This window comes from Pseudochaenichthys georgianus, chromosome 5 (genome assembly GCF_902827115.2).
Source record: "Pseudochaenichthys georgianus chromosome 5, fPseGeo1.2, whole genome shotgun sequence".
NCBI classification, from domain to species: domain Eukaryota; kingdom Metazoa; phylum Chordata; class Actinopteri; order Perciformes; family Channichthyidae; genus Pseudochaenichthys; species Pseudochaenichthys georgianus.
Window position 1 is genome coordinate 38,729,869 of NC_047507.1, and position 24,694 is coordinate 38,754,562.

Sequence of the window (24,694 nt, forward strand, 5' to 3'; positions counted from 1 at the left end):
AATGCAAGAATGAAAGCAATGCTGATGTGGGCTCAATCTAAACAATTATGATGTCAATATAACACAGCCATAAATTGTGCAATCAATGTGTAGTTCAGAATAATGAGTCAAAGCAAAGTCTTTGTATGATGGCTATACAAATTGTAATATTTGTAGGCTATATATTTTACAGGCTTGCTTGAAGGGGCAACCAATTACGTATAATTGTGCAACCATTATTGTAAAGGATGAATAAATGAACCTTACAACCATGTAGAAATCACAAGAGAAATGTAAAGATGAATGTAGGATGGTTGATGGTGTTGCAGGGTTTGCAGTGGTTGTGTAGGTGGTGCAGTGGGAGAAAAATACCTGCTTGTTGGAATATATGAAGAAAAATTAAATCAGTGTAACCCACACAAGGCTGTGTCAGCTGACTCGATGGTGAACTCAGATACGACAGCAGCAGCGGGCCTCATGGAGACAGTTGCCACGGAGACCGCGGCGCACGTCATCCTGTAGCTGTTGCCATGGTCCTCCTGACGTCAAAGCCCCTTGAAAGATGCTCAGGAAACCCCCTGGCTCGGTTGCCATGGATACTGGCGGGGGGAGGGGTGGAGTTTAGAGGAAGCGGAAGTGTCAGAGCAGGCGGAAGTGGTACTGCCCTGAATACCCTGAGCAGCGAGCGGAGGACGGCTTGATAAACTCCCATCGTTTAGAGAATAAAATCGGGATTCCTTGCACGCTCTAAATGTGAGTTCACTTGCATATCACTCGATTATTGTTTTGTATACAGGGTAACGATACTGTTTTAGAGGGGAGCAGCAGACCCAGCGGTGGCCCCATTCCCCTGCCTCTGCGGCGGAAGGTGCCTATTGTGGTTAGGGGCTGGGTGCGAGGATTTAGGCCGAGACCACTGGATAAAATAGCGAGAAATAACACACAGAACACCTGGCGTTGTGCTGCCAGAGCTCTTTGTGTTGCATAATGTGACGGGAATTGCAGAGTTGTAAAGGCCCAGACTCCGGTCGATGCCATGCATGATGGTGCGCGGTGACCGTGTAGGGAGGGAGAAGCGAGCGGCACCCAAGTTTGGCCATTTTGACAGCTTAGAGGCGGCTGTCCAGGCCGTCGTGAAAGAAGCATTTTTAGCTTCAAATGCTAAAGTACAGCCAGTTCAGAACACGATGTTTTAAGAGTCTTGTAATGTAATGTGTCTATACCCCGGGAATCGACGCATCGGGTCCCGTTATTCGAACAGCAGCGTGATTAATAACGATGGCTCTAGCTCGGGTCCGTTATGGCGTAGTGAAGCTAACACACCCTCCCTATTTCCCGGGAGTTTCCCCCTCAAATGCGGCTACCATTTTAAATTCGCTCGATATCATTTTGCCAACAGATTAAAGCGGTGACGACGTAGAAAATGCCATATTGAACTATCCAGCTATTTAAGCCAATATCTTGGCGTTGGCACATAATGTAACGGGGTCAGCTAAGCTAACGATTCAAGCCAGCGGCCGTACTGTGACGTTCCGTTAGCGTGCTAGTTGCCAGCTAGCGGTAATCTATCTCTCCATCTTAAAATTCCGCAGGGGAATGCGACAAGGAGGGCGTAGCTGTTGGCAGGCCGACTAAACGCTATTACAAACCAGAATATCCACCCCCTTGATGGCTTTAAATGCTTATTGGGAAAATGTTAACCGTGGGGTTGGTTTTTAGGCTGTTCAGTGTATCTCGGGTCTATTAAAGATGGTGAACCCCATTTTTTTTCGTTGCGCATAAGCCTGTTAACCTTAGCCGTTAGCTCACGTTAGATGGCTGTATAACATCAGTGGTAATTCAGAGAATAATGTTGGTGTCGTGCCAGATGATTTTAGCTCACCGAAGAGACCAATTTGGATTCATTCTAACCGTTGTGCGGATTGATGCGTCTGTCAACTAACCCTTCATTACTTCTGACTGCAATACGCGGCATGATACACGATGCTAAATGCTAACTTCAGGATGCTAAAATGAAACGGATTAGCCTCTAACGCATACTAAGGGCTGGACCTGTATTGATCCACAGCGGGGAAATACGGGTGTAAAGGCAATTCAATAGACATAATTACAAAATGGGCTGTAGCAGAAATATAACATATTAGTGAAATAATACTAAATTAGGAATAGAATAAAAGTTGGAAGCTATAAAAATGAATTGTTGGACGTATAACATGATCAAACGACGGTGATGTATAGCAGCAGTAGTGTATACAGTGTACACCAGGATAACGTATAATGATATTATTAATGGTACTCTATTAATGAATATATATATATATATATGTCACATTAACATACTTTGTTGAATTATGATTATATATGATAAATGTTATTAAGTGTTATACTATTATAGTACCATGATGTGTGGTAAATCACGGTGGTGTAAATGAGAGCACAGCATGAATGTCACATGCAGCCTGAAGCATGCTGAAGATTCACTTCCTGTTCAACACTGTTAAATAACCTCTGTTTCCCTGGCATTAACACTTTGCTTATTTCTGTCACTTTCATTATACTATTGGGAGACTTTTATTAAATCAATGACCACATATAGAATCATGTACACTGAATTTTTTTTTATAGGAATTAAGTAAGTTAACCTGAGACTGCCAAAAGACCAGAGAGAACATGAACAGGTCAAGTGATTCAAATTGTGCCCTGTTAATCTTTAAAGCGTCCTACATGCTTTCCATCATTATTTATCATTAGTGTTTTCATGACCATGACTCCATACAGAATAAAACACCATGTTGTCTGGTTGTTTGACTATGATGTGGTCATGCATATTGTAACTTGTAATGACACACTTGACATGTAGCAGCAAGTGAACCATTTTGCACCAATACCTCATAAAATAATGTGTATTGGAAAGGTGCTGCTGAATTTGTCTCAACTTTCTCAGCTAAAGTTAATATCCATACATTTGGTTTATTATTATTTCTGTCATGATAAGTAAGCAAATTATCAAGAGTTTAGCATTTTAGCTTAAATGGGTCTTAATGATTGTTATATTAATATTTATAGAAAACATAGAGCCATTAGTCATTTAGCACAGTTTATTTTAAACATTTGTTGTAAAACATGTTTCCACTGAACCATGATTTCAACTGGTGTGGTGCTTTAAAAAATGCTGTGTTGTCTATTGCTTTATCTGGATGATTTTAACCAAAAAAAACCTTGATTTAGAGCGATCTAGGTGTTTCTTCCTAATCAGTGTCCCTCTTTAGAGGAAATGGGTTTCTGCATTTATAATGGTCCCATAATTTTATTTTTTGGTGAACAAATGGAACTACTCAATATCAGCAGAAAATTGATTTTACGATTCACCCCTTGAATCAGCACTGTGCCACTGGCACGCTCCCAGCTGAGAGGCTTATAATGACCCTGCACAGCACAGGAAGTGCAATAGAGTGGCAGCATGTTCAAATGTGTGAACACTTTTTTGTTCTTTTTTAAGATTTGCTACTTGCCGGTTCAATCAGTCGCACTGCTGTTGAATGTATCTATTTAGTTAATCAAGCAAATTGAATACCACAAATAATTACATTGATGAAACATTTATACAAAAATAGTCAGTAAATAATTCCTGCTTGGTTTACAAAATGTCCCATTGGCTACAACCAGACATATTAAAGGAATGCCACTGTATAAATAGTATGACTAAGCATGTGCTGATTGACAATATTGAGCAATAGTAAATATTGTTCAACCCTAGAGTGGCAAGTGATTTTTAAATAGCTCGGGGCCAATGAGGGATTTATTGATAATTACAAGTAGCTGACAAGCATGAGCAAAAAGAATGACTGAGCAATATTTTGACATGTAGTGAACAAAATATGCACACTTATTTAACACCATTAGTCAAACGTAAGATAACTAATAGAAGCTGTATGAGTACAACTATTTGAATTTGGAAAGAGTAATAATCGCCACGCAAGCCTCTGTGCCATCTAGTGGCTTTGAAGTAAACCTGACAATGTACACTTGATATAAATATTGATGGGTGCTTTAATAGTTTAAAGAAAAAGCTACTTCTGGCAAAAACATTTTTTACAATATCTTTGTTATACTTGGTGTCTGCAAGAAATGGTGGGCGATCTTCCAAATTTTTCAAAGGATCTATAAAGTGATCATGAAAAGTAGCTTTTTGAGCATTGTGCTTGGGTCGTGCCCTGCACATCAGCATGGCTCCTGCTGGTGGCCTGCCAGGCTGTGGGGAAGCTGTGTGTGAAGGCAGACACCTTGATATGAATGCAATAAAACACATTTCAAATAGTAAAGGTCCCTGCTGTCTTTTTAGAGAACTGTGACTTAGGGGATTTATTTTTCCAGCACAAATCCATAAAGGAAAGGCTTAAAACTAAAAATGTCCTGGAGTGGTTATATTATACCTCCGTCCAATCAAGAATTTGTGGCAGGACTTGAAAGTTGCTGGTTCCCACAGTCCCCTTGAAACAAAATAGATTCAGCCCTCTTGCAAAGAACAATAGGCAGGAAAATGGCAGTGTTCCCATTTGAAAAGGTGTTATGGACATCTCCAATTACAGAATCTAGGGCTGTGCAATATATCACTATCCTAGTATGAAACTAGATATATTCTTAACTTTTAGAAATCCTCAATCGTAATATAATACTTTACGAGTTTCATCTCCTGGTTTTAAAAGCAGCATTGCCGTAAACAAATACGATTTTCTGAACTTGACTTCTATTTTTTTTTTGCCTTTTCCCACTTAGTCATTTTGTTCAACAGTGCGTTCTTGAATCAATGTGCTGATATTTCATTTCCTCTAGAGAAGCGCCGTGACGCGTCCTAAAACCCGGATGTAAACTCCTTCCGGTTCCTTCGTCAAAAACGCAATGCAATTTCTCCATAGGGTTTTGGAAAATAGATGGAAATAAGGTCTGTGGTTGAGACACATTTAAGAGACGGATCACGTTTTGTTCAGCCGGATAATATCCACATGTCTATCCTACTTTTATAATTTCGAATCATAAATCTAGTCGCCAGAAGCAAAATGCTAACGTTATGCTATAAAGGAACTACAGCAGGGTCGCTGCTTCAACGTCACGCCAACTTAAGATCCATATTCAAACACACAGATTGTAAATGGTACAAGTTGAAGCATTTGTTTGAACACTCTGCAGGAGGCAGGGACTTGCTTTCAAGCAGAACAGGGCAAACTAACTTAGAGGAGTGTTTACGTGTTCGGTGTAATGACGTAAAACGGCCTGGACAACTTCTGTAGACCTATTCAGCCACTCGGTAACAACCATCGTTTCTCAGACACGTAACCTCTTCAAAAATCACCAATGGGGTCACTGCTGTTGTATTTAATGTCGTAGAACAAAACGTGATCCGTCTCTTCAATGTGTGTCAAACACAGACCTTATTTGGAGCTATTTTACAAAACCCTATGGAGAAATTGCTTTGCTTTTTGTCGAAGGAACCGGACGTGGTAAAAAGGCTAACTTACTTCCGGGTTTTAGGGCGCGTCGCTGCGGTTCTCTATAGCGCCCAACCCTAACACAATTTTAAGATGATACTTTTGCTTCATGATAACTCAAAGGGGTTGAATACCTTTTCCAATTGTTTTACCCAAATTAAGATTTAGTAGTCTCAAAATTAGCATCAATCATTCATTCTTGTACAAAAGGATTTGATGATGGATAATTATGTTAACATTGTATCTTATCCCTACACATGATTGCACATTTTAACAAAGAAGTCAGACCACAGGCTCCTCATTCTTTTTCATATTACTTGAAAATAATGCTTTTATTTGGCTGGGTTTTCTTTTCACTTTCAGAGGATTATATTGCATAAAATTAGGACTTGGTATCCGTGGCAGTTTAAGATTACTCCAAAACTGAAAACCATGTTGTAAAAAAATACAAGATTTTGTGTTTGCCAGTAAAACCTACTCTAAAAAAATGCAAATGCTTGAAGAGCTTTGATACTAAGATGTAATGGATACCAAAAACTAAACAAATCGCAAAAAATATATTTTATTGTTATATTTATCATAGAATAAACCTTTTCTACCCTGTGTAGGAAGGCAAAATACTCAACCCCTGCCTTGGGGGTTAGAGGTCAGTTCAGTTCGAAAGATACTTAAAACACAATAGGGCGGTGAGTTAATTTCACTCGAGTGGAGGGGTGGTTACTACGCAAAGCATCTAAAACTGGAACGTGTCCAGGTGGGAGGGTAAATCCTGAATCAGCTGTGGGTGTATTAACATGTTAACCTCGTCATGTTTGAGTTTGTACTCAAGCAGTTGTAAGTGTAGAAATAAGGGATTTACACGTTCTTCCAAGAAGTGAAATATGTAAATGAGGAAGCTAAAAGCCCATAGAGGAGGATTCATTGTGAGATGCTTAGATAAAAAGGAGATGGAGGCGAGACTGTGGCCTACTTAGACCCTCAGATTCATCTGGCGAGCACAAAGCCCTCGGGGATGAAACCACTGGGAGCTGGAACTGAAAAGGTTTTTGACATTTTATCAAGTGCAGTTAGACCTTCACTGGAGCATTTTATTTGTAATTGATTCTGTGAGTGATTTTAGGATTGTATCAGTGGTAGATGAGTAATTACACTGAACACAAATATAAATGGAACACTTTTGTTTTTGCTCCCATTTTTCATGAGATGAACTCAAAGATCTAAAGCATTTTCTATAAACACAAAATAACCATTTCTCTCAAATATTGTTCACAAATCTGAAAAAATGTGTGATAGTGAGCACTTCTCCTTTGCCGAGAGAATCCATCCCACCTCACAGGTGTGGCATATCAAGATGCTGATTAGACAGCATGATTATTGCACAGGTGTGCCTTAGGCTGGCCACAATAAAAGGCCTTGTTCTACCTGTATGATGTTCCCTCAGATACTACACACCAGGTCTTTCTCTTGCATTTCGCTCATTGCCTCTCTTGGTCGTTCTCCCTTATTTAGCATATTCCCGCTGGTAACATAAGAACCTTAACGCCTGAAATCCAAAAGCTAAATCTATCTTTGTGTCCTTTGCTCTTTCCCCCTGCAGCCTAAAAAATGGATAAGAACGACCTGGTGCAGAAAGCCAAGCTGGCCGAGCAGGCCGAGCGCTACGACGACATGGCGGCTGCCATGAAGGCGGTGACGGAGCAGGTCCCAGAGCTCAGCAACGAGGAGCGCAACCTGCTGTCTGTCGCCTACAAGAACGTGGTATGGCATCCCTCTAAGGGCGCTAATTCTTTACCCCTATATCTATGCTCAGACTATAACTGTACAGTCAGCTCATGGATTGGTTTGATTCCCAATATAGAGCTATTGGTTGTCTAAAAACGTTTTGCTACACAGGGCTTGTAACATTTTCTTACATCAACTTATTTAACTGTTAATTATTCCCTAAATCTAAGCTAAAGAATAACAAATATTAATATCCTCTTTTAGGAAAATAATAATTTCACATGGTTGAATGAGTTAACATCAAACTAGCTGTTTGAGTTTGAAACACAATTAGTTTGAGACAAATGAATGCAAACTAAGTCCATGGAAATAGAAACAGATTCCCCGTAGCCAACAACCATGCAGATCCAGTTAAAGGGTTAAAGTAGAGAACTGTTATTGTAAGTGGTTTGCATGAATAAGGAGCTGAGCAGTATACAGGGTTTAGAGGAGATTGACCATTGACTGCTCGTGGCCTAAAAACCCGCCAGCGGTCAAAGTGATACAGCAGTTCACTCAGTCGCTCTCCACGCACACTTGTTGAAAGAATTATAACTAATCCATTTATATTGGCTCCATGATCTATTGTAATAATAATCAGCTATGAGGCATTTCAGGAGATTGATTTAACACCCAAAGCATCTAGAAACAGCTGCGTCTGAAGCCATGGCCTAACTCTGCTGTGGTCAGGGGCAACCACTGTACGTGTGGCTTTTCTTGACTCATCACTTGATTAAATGCCTTCTTACTGTTTAGTAAGTCTTTCTACAGGACTTGCCTATTTCTATTATAGCTTACAACAAATATTCCTTCCCCTGATGTATTTTGAGCATTTACAGGGAGTTAATATCTTCGAATGTAGCCTCTCCTTAAATAATGTGTAGTCTGACATTTGCTGCACTTCTATCTTTCTTGTTTTTCATGATTTTTTTTTTTCTCTCTCTAAAGCAGATGTTACGTAACCGGAGCCTCAGGTTTTCCAGCACTGCTGCTCATTTTATCGTAGAGCTTTACTTGATCTTTTCCGTCCGTTTGCCAGCATTGAGGACTACTATGTGCATCCTAGCTGTGACCATGAGCATGGTGCAAGTCCCTTTGTTTAGTTCATGAGCTACACTCCTCTCAAGTGATGCTCATGATCGCATACTAATGCTAGAATGAGAAAGATAGTCTTTGGAGTCAGATTGGATTATCTTCATTTACATGTTTTAATACATTTTTATTTAAGTCTTTATACATTTCAATAACAGAAACAGCCACCTTTCTTTCAAATACTTAATACAATTAAAATAATGTCTTATTTATTTGTCAAGTACATAGCAATTGTGCCCTATTATCGTGGTTACTCTCTTACTAAATATGTGTCTTTGCCGCTCAGATGTCGTCCGTGAGTGAAGTTGTTTTGGTTGTTGTTGCCATCAGGTGGGGGCCCGCCGCTCATCCTGGCGCGTCATCTCCAGCATCGAGCAGAAGACGGACGGGAACGATAAGAAACAGCAGATGGCTCGCGAATACCGTATGAAGATCGAGACTGAACTCCAAGAAATCTGCAACGACGTGCTGGTACGGAGAGGGATGGGGGAGGCACGGAATGAGGGGGAGGGAAAATAAATGAAGTGGAATATAAGGTATAAAAATGGCGGAAGAAAACACCAGAGCTGAATCCTCCTGGCTGAGGAGAGAACACATGGAACACAATAACGTTGCTAGCAGCAGCACTGGCAGCTGTTAGGTCTGTCAAACAAAGCTTTACTTTCCCTCTCACTCTTCTTTTCTTGTCCTCCCAACCCACATGGGTATATTTGGTGCCTTTACTTTGTGCAGAGGGAGGAGAGTGCTTAGCTGGTAAGGCAGCACAAGTGGCGCAGCCAACAGTGAGTGTCTGTGGGCTGCAGGCGTATATGAAGGTTCCAGAAGTCATGAGACTGAAGACGTTTTGTTAAATGAACCTGTGAGTCTGGCCTTTCTGAGCTCAGGCCTAAATAGCTGTTGGAAAGTTGTTGAGGGATGACATATGTTTAAAGTTAGCATCTCCCTGTAATCTTTAACAAAAAGCTAACGGGGAATTTTTATTTTACCAATATTGCAGAAAATAAGGTCTTTGGCCAACAAATATTTATGATATCTAAATGTTTAGTTCAGCAGGATATTCTCCACTTTTAGATTTTTGAGGCTATGAACAAACTACCTCACGCACGCATGACTCCAAGTCACCAACGCTAAGCTAAAGGCAGGGTTTCTCACACATAGACTTTCTTTTTTTATCCGTCCGCGAGCAGCACGCCATCTGCGATCGATTAACTAGTGGACAATGATCCCTCGCTCTACGCCTCCTGTACCTGTTCGCTCTGCTATCGTGTGAAGGGTCTGCTAACAACAGAAATGTTGTTAAAGTTCACACGTATTTGTTGTTTGTCACATGTTGCATGTCACAAAGCCACCCCCTCGTGCCCGGCTACCACAAGTAGCAAGTACATTTCATATCTGTGGGAAACACTGAAAGGCGTATAATTTGTTAGATTAGCAGCTGGATGTTAACCCGTCGGGATGTACTGATGCTTTTGATATCGTTAAACAAAATGCAAACATCTCTTAACCTATTCTACACAGCACCCCCGATACCAGGGGGAAAAACAGCGTCTGAGGGCATCTTAATATTCAATTAACTATGAATGTTTTATATCCATGTAACGGGAAGAAACTCAGCTAACTGATTTTTTTTTCACAAAGCTAGTGCCAAGCCTCTGAATTAGCTATGAGCGAAACAATCTTAAGGCCATTAGCACAGAACTCTAGCTACACTGATCGATATACTTATTGGATCTGCACAAACAATCTTAGATAACATCCTGAGATTTCACAGATTATAGAAATATAAGGATCTTCACTGAGCGATCAGAACTCGAGACAGGGGAAGCAAATACAGACAACACACGACATAGCTTTAGGTAGCAAAATATATGCTCACCTTAGCTGTTATTCTGATCCAAAGTCGTGTTCAATGGCATTAAAACGAGAAAAACGTGGCTGAAGGTTAATCCATAGGTTATAGCAATGTGTCTGTCACTTTGAAAACATTATTGATAATCCATAATTCCATTTTTATGCAAAAATCGGAGAAGAAAAATGTGCTGCTAATGGTAGCCACCAGAGGTTAGCGCAGCTTCCGGTTTTTCTACGCATCTCTCTCACTCCTTATTTGGTAAGCTGTGTGTGTATGGGCAACTTTCCCTCGATTCCATTGGCTCTGACGGTTAGAAAGAGATGTCAATCATCAAAATCGACCAAGGGGGGCCAGAGATATGGAAAATCCACCCAAATGACCTCTTTTTTTGCTAAATCTCTCTAAAAAGGTAAAATGTCACTTGTTTTGCATCAATCTTGATACAGGGTACTTACTATATGTTGTACTTTGGATTCCTAAAGCTTTTAGTCTACCATACCATCATAAAAGGTTAGTTTTCACTATAAGTAAAAAATATTTTTTTAACGGACACTGTAATTTACAGTTTTTTTTACCATGTTCAATCTGAATTTTCTTTCAAATAAAAAACATCTATATTGATTCTGACTTTTCTACATCCAACTCACAGGTTTATCATTACTTTGAGAAAAAAGATTATTAATTTCCCCCTTTTTAGAAGGGAAGATATGGTCATTTGTTCTGGGAATGTCATTTTCGAGCCTGAGACCTGAAAAACAGGCTCAGGGCTAAACAGGTTAAGCAACAGATATTATTTTGAGAATGTAATGAGAAAAAAAATCCAAAACCTTGTATGCTCAAATTATGACTTATTTAAACAGGTTTTAAGACTCACTCCAGCCATTTATAATTCTGCAGAAACAAAAAACGGGTTTGCAAAAACCTTAATCCCTACACCAGCAGGTGGCCTCTTTTAGATTTAGAACAAAACTATTTTCCTTCAAGGCAGACCGGTTCCCTTCCATATTCTATATTCGTCCAAATAAAAGATGATCTTAAACAATTCAGTTACCTCCTACCTGCACCCAGTTTAGCACTAGAGTTTTCTGTAAACTAAAAGCTCTACATTTAATGATAACCAAAAGTATGATTTGTCTGAATTTTCTCTAAACAATAATTACCCAGTGTTTATGGTCAGTGTTGCCTTAACATACTGTAAAAGGATCTGAAGGATGCGAGGTAAGACCGTGTTAAAGGTCTTCCTCCGCTGCTTATAGTTCATGATGCTCAAGATGCTGGTAGAAAACATATTTTCTCTGTGGGTTTTGACCAGTTTATGCCTTTTGAAAAAAATTGAAGCTTCCTCAGCAACCCTCACACAGAAATTGCTCAAGGTCAAAACTGACACATTTTTGCGCCTGTGCCAACTTCTAATAATATCTTCAAGGTCAAACTGGAAGCCTCTGCAGTGATGTGGTGCTGAAGGAATGAAGGGAGGGAAGACACGCTGTCCTTAAAGCAGCAGGAAGCTCCGATTCATCTGCAGCACACAAGAATGTCAGTCACCTTGATGAAGGTTGACATTACCAGATGATTGGACCGAAAGCTAAAATGAGGTTTCTTCCCCCAATATATTTGAGTTCTGCTTTGTAATGGGGTAGAAATTATTTGTAGAGTAGCTTTTTTCTTGTTATGCTGTTTTCAGCCTTTAAATACTAAGATCTTTTTATACATTTCATTAAGCTGCAATTCAAAGCGTCTTACAATTAGTGTTTTAAAGCATAAATAAACAAACAAAAAATGATAAGCCAAACTATTTAAAGATTTTTTGTTGCCCACATGCAGTGGGGAAAGGTGGGTCTGCAAAGCAAGATGTGTAGACTTCCTGATATCAATGGGCAGCTCATTAGCAAACAGGTGTGTTTCTGTTGGGTGAAGCCAAGCCCCATGGAAGTAAGTGGGACATTGATGCAAATGTTCATAGTGGCCAAACGGTAGTACTACAACTTCCATGTTACACCGTGATATCATTGAAGCCAAAAAAAACATGTTCCCATTGATTTGCATTGGGAAAGAGACGTCTGTAAATTAGCATAGAATTAAAAATGTAGGTTAACCAAGGACCCAGTGCGTTAACCCTCTGAGACCCACGGGGCCGTATACGACATCACGTTGTGTTCAAAGCGTCATAACTTCTCAGCTGTTTCAGCCAGAGACATGCCGTGCGTTTCCTCTGAAACTACAGACACGGCTATAAACAACTCTTAAGTTTTTCATTGAGAGGCGTTTACTTATTTCGGTGAAACGAATGTGCGTAGAGTTTTAAAAGATGCGGATAGTCTCACCTTGATTCTGGTGCATTGCTTATCGTTTTATAGATCTATTCTCATCCACCATCTTTGTTTGTGACGTAAAGAGTGTCAGCGTCACGTTTCTGAATCGGACACTCTGAGTGGATGCCGTCACAGCCAATCGGAGTCTGATTCAGAGTCAGTTCCGTTGTTATGTGTCCTGAAACAAGAGCCGGTATAATTCCACGCGCGAAAACCAAATAAAAGTTGGAATACGTTCTTTTAGTGTTTTGAAAGTGAACTGAGGTACGGCAAGGAAGTTTACTACAGCTGAGGCTTTGGAGCTGATTCTTCAAGGGGACGATGTCGATGAAAATTCTGACGAATTTGCTCAGCATGCCATGTGTGATTGTGGACAGGAACTGCCATGATATTTGTAGCGCCTCCCTCCGGCTGAAATTATGAATGTAAGCGTATAGTAATCATAGATAACACGGCAGGGTCCGTTACAGTTTGTTTTCATCTGGTTTCAAATAAACAAAGTCTTGGCTTTCAGAATATTAAACTTGTTTTGGCAAATTCAGATGATAAATACAACTTTGAAGCTTCGGCATAACAACAAGCGGAGAACGGAGTAACTTGACGTCACAGCAGGCACAACAACAGCCAGTGTTTTCCCCGGGAAACAAACACAATGCACACAAACGCAAAAATACACACACACACACTCGCGAGCTTCCCCCAGACCAGTAATCCAAAAGAAAATATCTTCCCTCTGTAGTATTTTGATCATTTGCTAATAACCAATCAGATCGATGGATTCCAGAGAAGAGGAAACTCTGAGGACTCGGTGACAGTCATTATATAATGTGACATATTTCGCTTAATATGTGGAGAACAACAACAACAATCCTGATATCATTAGAAAGCTAGGAATCTCCTCTTTCCAACAGAGCATACAACTCAAAATGTGTCTTCGGGTCAATGCGACTGATTTCGATGGAGCCGGTCACATATCATGTGTAGTCTTCAAAATTGGCAGGACAAAAAATGACAATTCCTCGCAAAAAGACGCCCATGGACACTGCCGGGGAAAAAGGGCATAACTAATGAACAGAATAAGTTAGAATCTTCTAATCAGTTGATAATAAATGTGTACAGTTTTCTGTATTGAATGTTTCTTTCAATGTTTTGGTAAACAGTTATTTTTAATGAAATAAGTAAAAAATTCAAGCTCCATTTTTTTATTTATGGGCAAATATCCTCTATTATATTGTATATAAGAATGAACGGGGTCCCGCCTCCAACTTTGTATTCTGTTCTCTTTATACATCCATGGTTCTGACCTGACCCCCATTCTCTGAGGCGATTGGCCTGTCAGTGTATGGTTAAAGGAAGGGCCTGACATGTATTAGTACCCCCGTCTGTAATCCAGTTGCCCGTTGACTGGTGCGCTGGCAGGCTGCTCTGTGTGACTCTGCTGTTCTTTATATTTCTGCTTCTGTTTCAGGATCTGCTCGAAAAATTCCTCATTGCAAATGCAACTATGGCGGAGAGCAAGGTGTTCTACCTCAAAATGAAAGGAGACTACTTCAGATACCTGTCAGAGGTGGCCTCTGGGGACTCGAAGAAGAGTGAGTGTTTGACACTAATAAAAAGCCTTTCTCGTTGTTCTAGTACTTTAGTTTTGTCAGCAACATAGCAATGTCTTATAGGAGCACTTACCATCATTTAGGAGACTCCTTTGAGCTACAGTTACAGTTTAAACCAGTCCTTTGTTGTGGCTAAAGTCAGTTGCTGTGTTGCTCAAAGTAAATATTTCCTTTTTAATAAACAAACCAAGGTAACTAGTTTTATTGCTCGCCGTAAAGTGGCTTCTTTATTACCTAGAGCTAGGAGCTCCATGTATACAACCCTCACGCTTCACTTGGAACATGTTCCTAAAGTACTTAAATATCTGAAATCACAGGACTTGTCATTTTATATACGGTTACGCTTTATACCGCGGTGCAGAAAGTGTTATTCCGATTAAAATAAGCATCCCTTTCTTATCACATTTGGTTATTTTGTTTTTATTAATAAAATGGCTTTATGATGCCGGTGAACAATAATTGTAATTGTTCCAGGTTCAGATATAAATAAATACTCGCCTTTTAATTTATACTATTTTATATTTTAAACCCTAACAAAATAAATAAAACACTTTTACACAAGGCAAGGCAAGTTTATTTATAGAGCCCCTTTCAGCACCAGGCAACTCAAGGTGCTTTACAAAAGTGAAAGACATTCAGACAAAGGCATTTAAAATCAGTCATTAAAAAGAAAAGCTAATAAAATAAACATTAAAAGATAAAAGTTACAGTGCAGTCTAAAATATGAATAGTTCAATTCTTTCGGTTCGATTTTTAATTTATTCACAGAACCTCCCTTTGGAAATCCCAACATTTCCGTCCCGATTGTTCATTTAGATTGTTTTCACCAGGTCATGCTGTAGGTCTTTCTCCTATTTTATTTTCAAAAAGCTGACAAATAACTGGACAGATTATACTGATTTGAATATGTCTCTTCCATGTCTGCTCAAATCAGTATTGCAGAATCTCTAATGGTGCACATCTTCCTATAGTTGCCCAGTAGATAATGTCATCTCGGTATTAGGATACCTTTTTTTTATAAACACCACTATAGATTATGTGTATATATGTTTCTGCTACGATAATATACTATTTCTGTAGTATATCGGTCTTTTAAAGAAAATGTCGATATTTCTACTCTCGGTGGGCTGATTTTCATACATTTTGGGTCGATTTGGAAGATTTAGGAGACTCTGGATCATTTGGACAGTTTTCCTATTTATTTGAAAATTGTCCACAGTAGAGATAATAATTGTCATCTTGTGCTCTCTATATCCAATGGTCGCAACAATTCTCCTTGTAGTTCAAATCAGCCCACAGAGTACATGTATGTGGCCACTTCCTGCCATTGTTGGTCCTGGAATGGTCAGAAATGGATTCAGCATCCTCAATTACCCCAATACACTCCAAAATTGTCCAAATCGGCCAAGACATTTTCTTTCTTCTTCTATTGTTTACATTCATATTAAGTTTGGCTATAACACCTGTTACAGTGTTTTGTAGGGACAGTTGTGATGACTTGAGACCATAAAGTGAAGCTGAGGTGTTGTTCTGTGCAGACACGGTGGACAGCTCTCAGGAGGCCTACCAGAACGCCTTCGACATCAGCAAGAAGGACATGCAGCCCACACACCCCATCCGGCTGGGCCTGGCCCTCAACTTCTCCGTGTTCTACTACGAAATCCTCAACTCGCCCGAGCAGGCCTGCGCTCTGGCCAAGCAGGTGGGTGCTCCTCAGACCCTGGCTTTAATGTGTGTGGTACTGAAGGTGGGGGGGCCTTCCTGCACAGCTGGCATAAAGGAGGAGCCATGTTCCGCCAGCAGCTGAGCAAAGCAGTCTGACAGTTCGAACATGTCAGACTGCTTTGCTCACTCTCAGGACCTATGTCTGTGTAAGGGGAACACGTGCAACTAGGGTGAAAAGTTCTAAGAGTCTGTTTCAATTTGATGTCTTAAACCCTTAAATGGAAAAGTGAGTGCAACGTTGTTTTGTTGCTTCTGACCTTACTAAAGGGTCAAAGGTAATACAAAAATCCAACTTAATCAAAGAATTGCTAGTATTTAAAAAAACATCTTAAAAGGCAACAAGGTGTAAAGAAAAATAAATGTCACTTTGATTGGTTAACATTCATAGGAGCAAACATACCTGCGGTTTTAAGTTTTTTATTTTTTAATAAAGGGATTACAGTAGCCGCTTTCACACTAAGTACTTTGCCGCACTTAGTGCCGGCACTTAGTGACTCCCAGCAGCTTCTACTGAAGCCTTCCGAGTAAATCGCCAGAACGCTGACACCTCCTCATCTCCTCACCTCCTCATCTCCTCACCTCCTCATCTCCTCACCTCCTCATCTCCCATGTTTTCTTTTGTGTTGCCATAAGTTAGTCTCTGCGTTGGTGCGCGGGCCTGATGCTAATGCTAATGCTGCAGGATAGATGCTCGTCTCCTGTTGTCTCCGTACTCTAATTGAACCCGTGTACATTTGTCTAGAGATTTAAATCACATTTAGCTTCATCTTGATCTAAAGAACGTACACAAGTGTGACTAGCTATAAAGAAACGCATGGCTCGAGTTCTGTAGGCACATTAGCATCGAACCGGCCATATGGACGACATAAAGAATGAGCATTATGTTTTCCTAACGCCTCTGTTCCTCTGCAGGCCTTCGACGAGGCGATCGCTGAGCTCGACACCTTGAACGAGGACTCGTACAAAGACAGCACGCTGATCATGCAGCTACTAAGGGACAACCTCACTGTGAGTACACACTCGGACACAAGTACAGCCCCACAACATGTGTTTCACGGGCTGCATCCTCGAGTATACAATACAGGGGATGTTGTGTACAAACAATGTCAATCAAGCTGTGGGTGGATTCAGTTTCCTGCAGTGTTTTCATCAGCTCATACTATACACATTTATGTATCACATTAACACATATCGTTTAAGCATCTGCTCACGTTGAGAGGACTCGTACATAATGTCATTAAAGCTTCTTCCTCTGACGTGTAACGAGCCGGAGTGGCCTGTAACTGTTCAGTGTGTGGACATCACATGTATAACACGGTAACACGATGGAGAGTACACATAACCTTTATGTTCTACGATACCAACCCACATTTCCCTCTCTCACACACGCGCTAGTTCTTAGTACCGTTTAGTTTCTCTCAAATGAATTCACAAATGATACACAAATCTTAAGCTGTGCCTTAAGTGTAAACACACTGTAAACAGTTAGTGTAAAGGCTTTGGTGCTAATACTTAGCAGACTCTGCAAGTAATTAGGTATAGTAATTAATGCACGTTGCTCGCTTTAGTGAGTTTTGACTTGATCCTAAACACATTCCGGTGTGTTCTTTGGGAGCTCGTCACCTGCTGAGACGGTGACGTGGGTTAACAGTTTTTGATGAACAATGGAGGTCTTCAGCTCAGAGGAATAACATATGATGGTGTTGGTCTCCTCGTGGGATAGAAAGAGTCCTAGAAAGAGTCCCATCTGGATGAAAATAAGATAAAGTACAACTTAACTGTCTGAGTAAATGATGACGTGGCGTTTTCTGATTGGCTCAAATGTGTCTCTGTCCTGCAGCTGTGGACATCAGAAAACCAGGGAGACGACGCCGACGCCGGGGATGGAGAGAACTAGAGCGCACTTCACTGTTACACCCCCCCCCCCCCCCCCCCCAACTCCTCCTTTTATCTCTTTCTTCTCTTCTTCCTCTCTTCGTACACATACAGCCCGTTCATTCCCCCCCTCTTTCAGCCCCCGGCCTCCCGACCTCCTTCTGTATAACCAACAGCATGAATAGCACCTGACCTTCAGACAGATATATATTTAAATCCAAAAAATAGGGGTGGTGGGCTAAGAGAAAGTACTCCATCTCCCCCCGGTCACTCCATGGTGAACCTTATAGCACGCACGGAGGGTTTTTTATCCAAAAACGATGAAATAAATGAATCTCTTAGACTCCCACCTCCCCCCCTCCCTCGTTTAATCTTCCTCCTCCGTTCTTCCCCTTCCTAACATTTCAAATCCCCCCCCAGTGAGTTAATGCACATATATAGTCGTACCCTGCCCCCCTTCCCCTAAATCTAATGAGTTAACGCACTTAGTGACCCCCTCTCCCCCCCTCCTATAGTGAGTTAACGCTCTCGTGTAGTCACCCCCCTTCTCTTTTGGCTTTTCTTAGTGTTACCGGCATACGGCTGGTTTTATTCCACCTTAAACAAAACAAAAGAAATTATTAAACTGTCTGTTTATTTTCAACAAACACTGTGATGCTTAGTTTTTCCTCCTCTTTGCCACCAGATCCTGGGGGGGGGGGGGGGGGTGTTTGAGCAGCAGTGCCATTCTGCTGAGGTTTATACAGAAGGGTCCACAAGGCTGTATTGTGACACTGACTCATCTAAAACAGAACCTGCTGTAAAGCATTTTTTATTATTTTCTAACCCCATTTATATTCTGTCCGGAAACTGATCTGAAAACGTATTAAAAACATTCCCTGGATGTTGGAGAAGCCTGCTCCCGTGGATCCCTGAAGTTCATTTGATTGCCTATTTCTTCCTCTTTCTGTGTGTAACAAATCAAACTGTTCTTTTCCGTTTTTTGAGAACTGTAAAATTGTAAAACATTTTTCGAGTGCAACTGTAAATCTGTCTTTTGGAGAGCGGTTGGTCGATGTTGTCCGTTAACGTGAAGCCACTTCAGTCCGCTGCCGCTTGCTTTGGACACTTGACCACAGAACCGTATTTGGTACGTCTCCTTTCCAACCCCGAAACTCTTCTTATATATCCGTCACTGACACAGTTCCACTCGCTGCTGAATGGGCTGATCCGCCGGCGAGATGCAAGCTGTCATTTATCGCCGTGTAAATGTACCGCAACCATCGAGGGGGTGGGAGGGCAACAGTCTGTGGATCGACAACTTCCTGCTTCCTCATTTCCAAAATAGAAATAACAGTTTGGCATTGTTCCTCTAAAGGGATCAAGATAAGAGCATCAGCTAACTGCCTGACAAATAAAAGTTGCTTTGCAAAACCATTGCAAGCATTCAGATGTCGTGCTACAGAACCGCCTAAAAAGTCTATCATTAAAATGGCAAGATAATTCTATTTTAAACAAGCTCAAACAATATAATAAAGTTATGAAAAATGTATGATGATGAAATGTATAGTTGTTGGATTTATGAAAAGGCAGCGGGAAAAATCAAAGTATTCAGCCTTGCTTCAAAGAGGTGCGTGTTGGGGTCGTCTGATCCAGACGTATGGAGCAGAACGACTCGAGCTGTAACCGATCCAGAGCAACGATTCCTCCGATAAAGAGGAATGAGGCAACACAGCGTTTTCTCTTAGCGCAGTTAAGAATCCTAAATATGAGCAGCAGTTAGCGATTGTTCCTCTAAAGGGATCGAGATTAGAATCAGCCTGAAAACATTCATTTAGTCGAGCGTTAATGAGGGCTGTGGCGCGGTGGTGAGCGTGCCGATCATCAGACCAGGGAAGCACGTTCAATCCCGAGTGTTGCTCCTTTGGGTTCCCCCAGTAGTACATGTCTATGTAATGTAAAGCACTTGAGAATTTGGAAAAGCGCTAAAATAAATATACATTTTTTGCTCCTTCTTGAGCTTGAATAAACACGCAAAACAAATGTAATCTTAGAGCTGGAAGTTTGATTCATAAAAGACAAGGGTGTAACCAAATCCAACAAAATGATTCTTTAAAAAACTAAATAAATGAGGAAGCGGGGGTTTCCCTCGCCGCAGTTTGAGTTCACACGGGTATGTTTGTTAAGGAGCCACATGTCCTGGTAGCCGATCAGTCAATCATCTGAGTGGAGAGAGCCTGTCGTCGGATTGGTTGAACTCATGTTGCCTTTTTTTTTATTAAACTCCGAAAAGTGCTCAATCGGCAGTTGACGGTACATGTTCTGGATCTGATCTTATACAATTGTGTCGATTTAACTGTTAAAGTTTCTCTTGTTTAAATGGCGAGATACTGTACGTGTTCAAAAGCGGTTAAAACTTTGAGAAACATCGGATTTTGGAAAAGCAAAAGCCCCTCTTGTTCTTTAAATCTATATTTTCTCCACTCAGTGTCACAATAACCTTGTCACTAACCATCTCGACATTCCACTCTTTAGGTGTAGAAAAGTCACGTGTCTCAATGTTTTCTTTTCCTTTGCTGAGGACAAATGTTTTCATGCACTGAAGTTTAAAAGGTTAAAAAAGAATTCCTCCCTGCCGCTCTTTTTCTCGTTGGCTGAACAAAAAGGCAGTTATTCTACGCTTTCTAAGGAAAAAATGATCCCATGCAGTAGTGAATGTGGCACCGAGCCTGTCTGTATATCTGGTATCTCAAATCATTTTGTTTTTACTGACCAGTATTATGCTTAAAATAAAAAGGAGAACAAAAATAACCCAAAAAAACAACAAAGTTTGCTTCTGTGACGGTTGTATTGCTTAGCGCGCACGTGGTTGTGAACATTTAGACTTGGCTTCAGGACACCCTCCAAAAAAAAAAAATTACACAAAAAAAATCCCTTCAGCGCCTCCCCCCCGGTTATTGAAGTAATACTAGATTTGTGTATGTCTTTTTAAAAAAAAAAAAACAGCTCTAGTTTCACCTTACATGTTATAAACAGGACAAAATGTAAAAGACAATTTAAAGTGAAATAAAGGTTTTATCAGTTCCGAATCAGCCCCGCTCTGTTTATTACCACTATAATGTATTTCAACTTATACTGAGGTTCACTGGTTCTAAGATGCACAGCATGCAGGAAGTGTGTCTGGAAGGAACAGGAAATGCTTTAAATCACTGTCCATGGATTCACTCAGTTTCATTAAGCTTTGGGTTTTCCCGAGAAATGCAAATATTTAACAGGAAGGCTGCCGAGTTCTCCTGGATAATCTCTGTTTTCAAATCAGCAGTATTCAAATGTAGCGAGATGCTAACTTTTATTCTCATTTGGTTTCAACAGAATACATGCAGATACCCTCATATTCAGATAAACACCCCTTGAAGGGATAGAAAAACTCTGCTTTGTTGTATTTTATTTTCCTCCAGAAATGGATATCAATTGTTTGCTTAAACGTAATTTAAACATCTCCCAAAGTAGAAATCTGGAGTGAGAGAGAAGACGAGAAACTTTTCGTTTGGTAATATTTGGATTTAATTCAGGATGCTTCAACCAAAGCGGCTGTTTTACTGAAGCCGGAGGGAGGGACATGCTAAAGACCTCTGACTAATCGAAATCAGAACACAATCAGTCTGACTGAAGACACACTGTAATGGTGCCTTCCTTATTTAAACGGTTGTCTAGCTTCCCTCCTTCCCTTTGTTAGAAGCAGATCGGTGAGTCATGTCTGGTTCACGGCCAACACAAACCTCTCTCCTGAGGAGGGAAACGTTGAAATATTTAAAGTGCAACCCTCCTGTTATCCCCAGATTTACTTTACACCCTTTATCCTCTGGGGTCAATTTGACCCCAGTAGTTTAAAACTCAAGACAATGATCATAATCCAATTTTAACCAAAATGTATGTCTCGGGTGCTTTAGGTATCTTAGTTGACTACCTATGTATGAGCCATTTAGCGGTGTTGTTATGTCAGTTTACTTTATTTATATTTATACGACACTACTATTTGGAACACTTAGTGTCGGGGTTTAGCTGCACCGGGTGTATAAAAGCAGTCACAGGTGACCGGAAATGACGTGGACACAGGAGGTAGAGCATACCTATTCCACCAGCACAGCAAGAACAGAACGGCACCAGCCCAGCAGATGCTCATACCACAACCTTTGACACAGCATAATTAAACCTTGGTATGTAAAGCTAAATAAACATCATTCTAAACTGCAGCAAAGACCGGAAATCCATCTGTTCGTGTCTGCCCCAGGATCACTCTGAAAACCTCCTGTGTAAAGTAATGGCAAACATATAGGACATTGAAACAGAAAAATGCCATTACAACCTAAATAACCATTTAAATAAAACATTACCCCCACAGACCCCTTTATACATCCAGAATGTGACTATCGAAAAATATATAAATCACCATAAAATCTCACTGATTAAATAAAATGTTAAAGTAAGATCTTTTTGATGTTGTTAAAGGACCAATAACTAAAGCAGAGGGTAGTGTTTTTTTTACAATGATACATTTGCATGTAATAGTCACCTCAATATCATCCTACACAATCAACACATATGTGTAAAATGTTGACATTTTTATATGTTTTATACTACTAAAACAGCCTGTGGTCAAATTGATCCCAAGGAACACCGATGCGTGCAAAGTGCGTACAGCACATTTAAAAAAGATCTTTAAGTTCATTTTATATTAACCCATTAGTCCTCACTAAATTAGGAAAAGTCATGAAATACTAATCAAAATAAATAATATGAACCATTTTTTTAGATACGTTAAACATTGAATGGGGTCAAATTGACCCCAAGGATAACAGGACGGTTGGTAGAACAAATGGTGAAGGTTTTTCCTATTGTGAGTTCCTTCTACAAACCTCCGTCCCTATAGAAAGATTCCTTGAAAGAGACGGTGTTTCTCAATGTCGAGGAAGGCTTTCCAAAGCCACTATTTCAAGGTTGCTACGTCATCGAGTCCCGCCGAAGGACTGTTCCAATGTCCAGGATCCTTGGAATTCTACCGAGGCCGGCGTCCTTCGTTGCGGGGAATTTCGAGGCTGCACATGTGTATCCTCCGCAGTCTTAAAATCCCCACAATGCTTTGCGCACGGACCAATTTCCAAAATATTTGGCTGAAATCGCGCTAAGGCGGGGCCTCGCATATGACGCACACCAGGGTTTCCGCTAGGATTTTTCAAAGTCCGGTAAAATAAATTATTTCCGGACAAAAACGAAACTTACAGGTCATGTTTCAATAATAATAAGAATTGTGTAGCAGAGTTTCCGCTAGCAGGTAATTTCCGGACTATGACCGGATATGCTGATGTTTAAAACTCAGTTAACCCTTCCCATGCTATTTTCGGTCAAAATTGACCGGTGTGTTTTGCACAGTGATATCTCTGGAACCCCTTATCCAATTTTGATGGTTGACATCTCATTTGAACAGTCAAAGCAAGTGGAATCAAGGGATGACAGACAGAATGACACCAGGGGTGAATTTCATATTATTTTTGGCAGTAAGTTCAAAGATAGTGCTTATTTTACATTACTGTATATTATAAAAATGCTTGCCATGTAGGCTGTGTTTACTGGAGATGGAAATGCTTTAGTTGGTGCTGTGGCTGAGATTCTTCCCGTTCCAATGATGTATTGATTTGATACAAGCAAGCCAGTGTTTCATGTCATGGTCCGGACCCACCGGTGGGCCCATCAAGTTCAGCATTCACTGTGATGAATATAAAATAAGACACTGATACTGTTTTCTTCAATGAACATTTATTGAAAGAGAAATATTGTGTGTGTGTGTGTGTGTGTGTGTGTGTGTGTGTGTGTGTGTGTGTGTGTGTGTGTGTGTGTGTGTGTGTGTGTGTGTGTGTGTGTGTGTGTGTGTGTGTGTGTGTGTGTGTGTGTGTGTGTGTGTGTGGATGTTTTCCATCTGCAGGATAAACATAATACACTCAAACCCATTCGTTTCTATGGCGGTCAATTCTGACCAAAAACATCAAGGGTGTTTCACTGTTGAATAAATCACTCAACATTCAATGCAAGTGGTGATCATCAAGTGTATATGTTCAGAGGCCTAGTGTGGAGGATAACATAAGGTATTGAGGCAATTGGATGAAAAACACAATATTTATGATTAAAACAAAAGTCATTCGGTCACTTTTGACCCGAAACGCAAGAGAAGGGTTAATGGGAGTCATCTGTATATTGCTTCAGTTTATAATCGTAACAGATCGAAAAGTTCAGATTCATTTTTCAAAAAAGTATTCCACAAACAACAAAATTATTACATTCAAATTAACTACTTGTAGTAGATGAAGTACATTATTCAAAAGTTTTAATTAACTTTGGATAATAACGCGGGAGAAACGGATCCTCTCTCTCTCCCTCTTCCTCTCTCTCCCCCCTCTCTCTCTCTCCCTCTTCCTCTCTCTCCCCCCTCTCTCTCTCTCTCTCTTCATCTACCTCTCTCTCTCCCTCCCTCTGTCTCTCCTCTCTCTCTCCCACCTCCCTCTTCACCTCTCTCCCCCTCCCTCTCTCCTGACAGCCCGTCAGTTTCTCATGCAGCTCGCTAAACAGTGGGCGGGGCTTCAGGTGATCATTCAGAGCTGCTTGTCTCCGTCAGACTCAGCAGCTGATCTGATCTCTCTCGCATCCGGTTATAATTCACTCCAGCTATCCTGATCGACCTTTATAGAGAGCACCGATCAAACTATTAAGAGTGAATATCGCCCGATGATGACCGGCGGCCGATCGATCGGAGCATCCCTAATTATTACCGGACATTTTGACCGGCAGGTTTTGAATTTACCGTTTTTTTATAAATGTTACCAGCTAATAACCGGTAATTACCGGCTAAGGGAAACCCTGACGCACACCTGGGGTGTTTCTCAATGTCGAGGAAGGCTGCTCCAGAGCCACTATTTCAAGCACACTACGGTTAATGTAATAAAATGATACCGGGTGCTGTAAACACTCATC

The 24,694-nt window shown here is 40.6% G+C and overlaps 1 protein-coding gene across 1 annotated transcript; it reads left to right on the top strand.

The window, feature by feature from the left end:
- Positions 1 to 622: 622 nt before the first annotated feature.
- On the top strand, positions 623 to 18,613 carry ywhaba (tyrosine 3-monooxygenase/tryptophan 5-monooxygenase activation protein, beta polypeptide a). Its single transcript, XM_034082704.2, has 7 exons — positions 623 to 732; positions 7,063 to 7,223; positions 8,649 to 8,789; positions 13,951 to 14,074; positions 15,631 to 15,794; positions 16,730 to 16,825; positions 17,658 to 18,613. The coding sequence occupies exons 2-7, from the start codon at positions 7,071 to 7,073 to the stop codon at positions 17,712 to 17,714; spliced, it is 735 nt and encodes a 244-aa protein (XP_033938595.1). The 5' UTR covers positions 623 to 732; positions 7,063 to 7,070; the 3' UTR covers positions 17,715 to 18,613.
- The last annotated feature ends 6,081 nt before the right edge of the window (positions 18,614 to 24,694 follow it).

Bases quoted from the DNA above. Each gene is read 5' to 3' on its own strand.
- ywhaba (XM_034082704.2), top strand. From the start codon at position 7,071: ATGGATAAGAACGACCTGGTGCAGAAAGCCAAGCTGGCCGAGCAGGCC. The intron at 8,790-13,950 runs GTACGGAGAGGG...CTTCTGTTTCAG, and splicing joins AAATCTGCAACGACGTGCTG to GATCTGCTCGAAAAATTCCT. The intron at 15,795-16,729 runs GTGGGTGCTCCT...GTTCCTCTGCAG, and splicing joins CCTGCGCTCTGGCCAAGCAG to GCCTTCGACGAGGCGATCGC.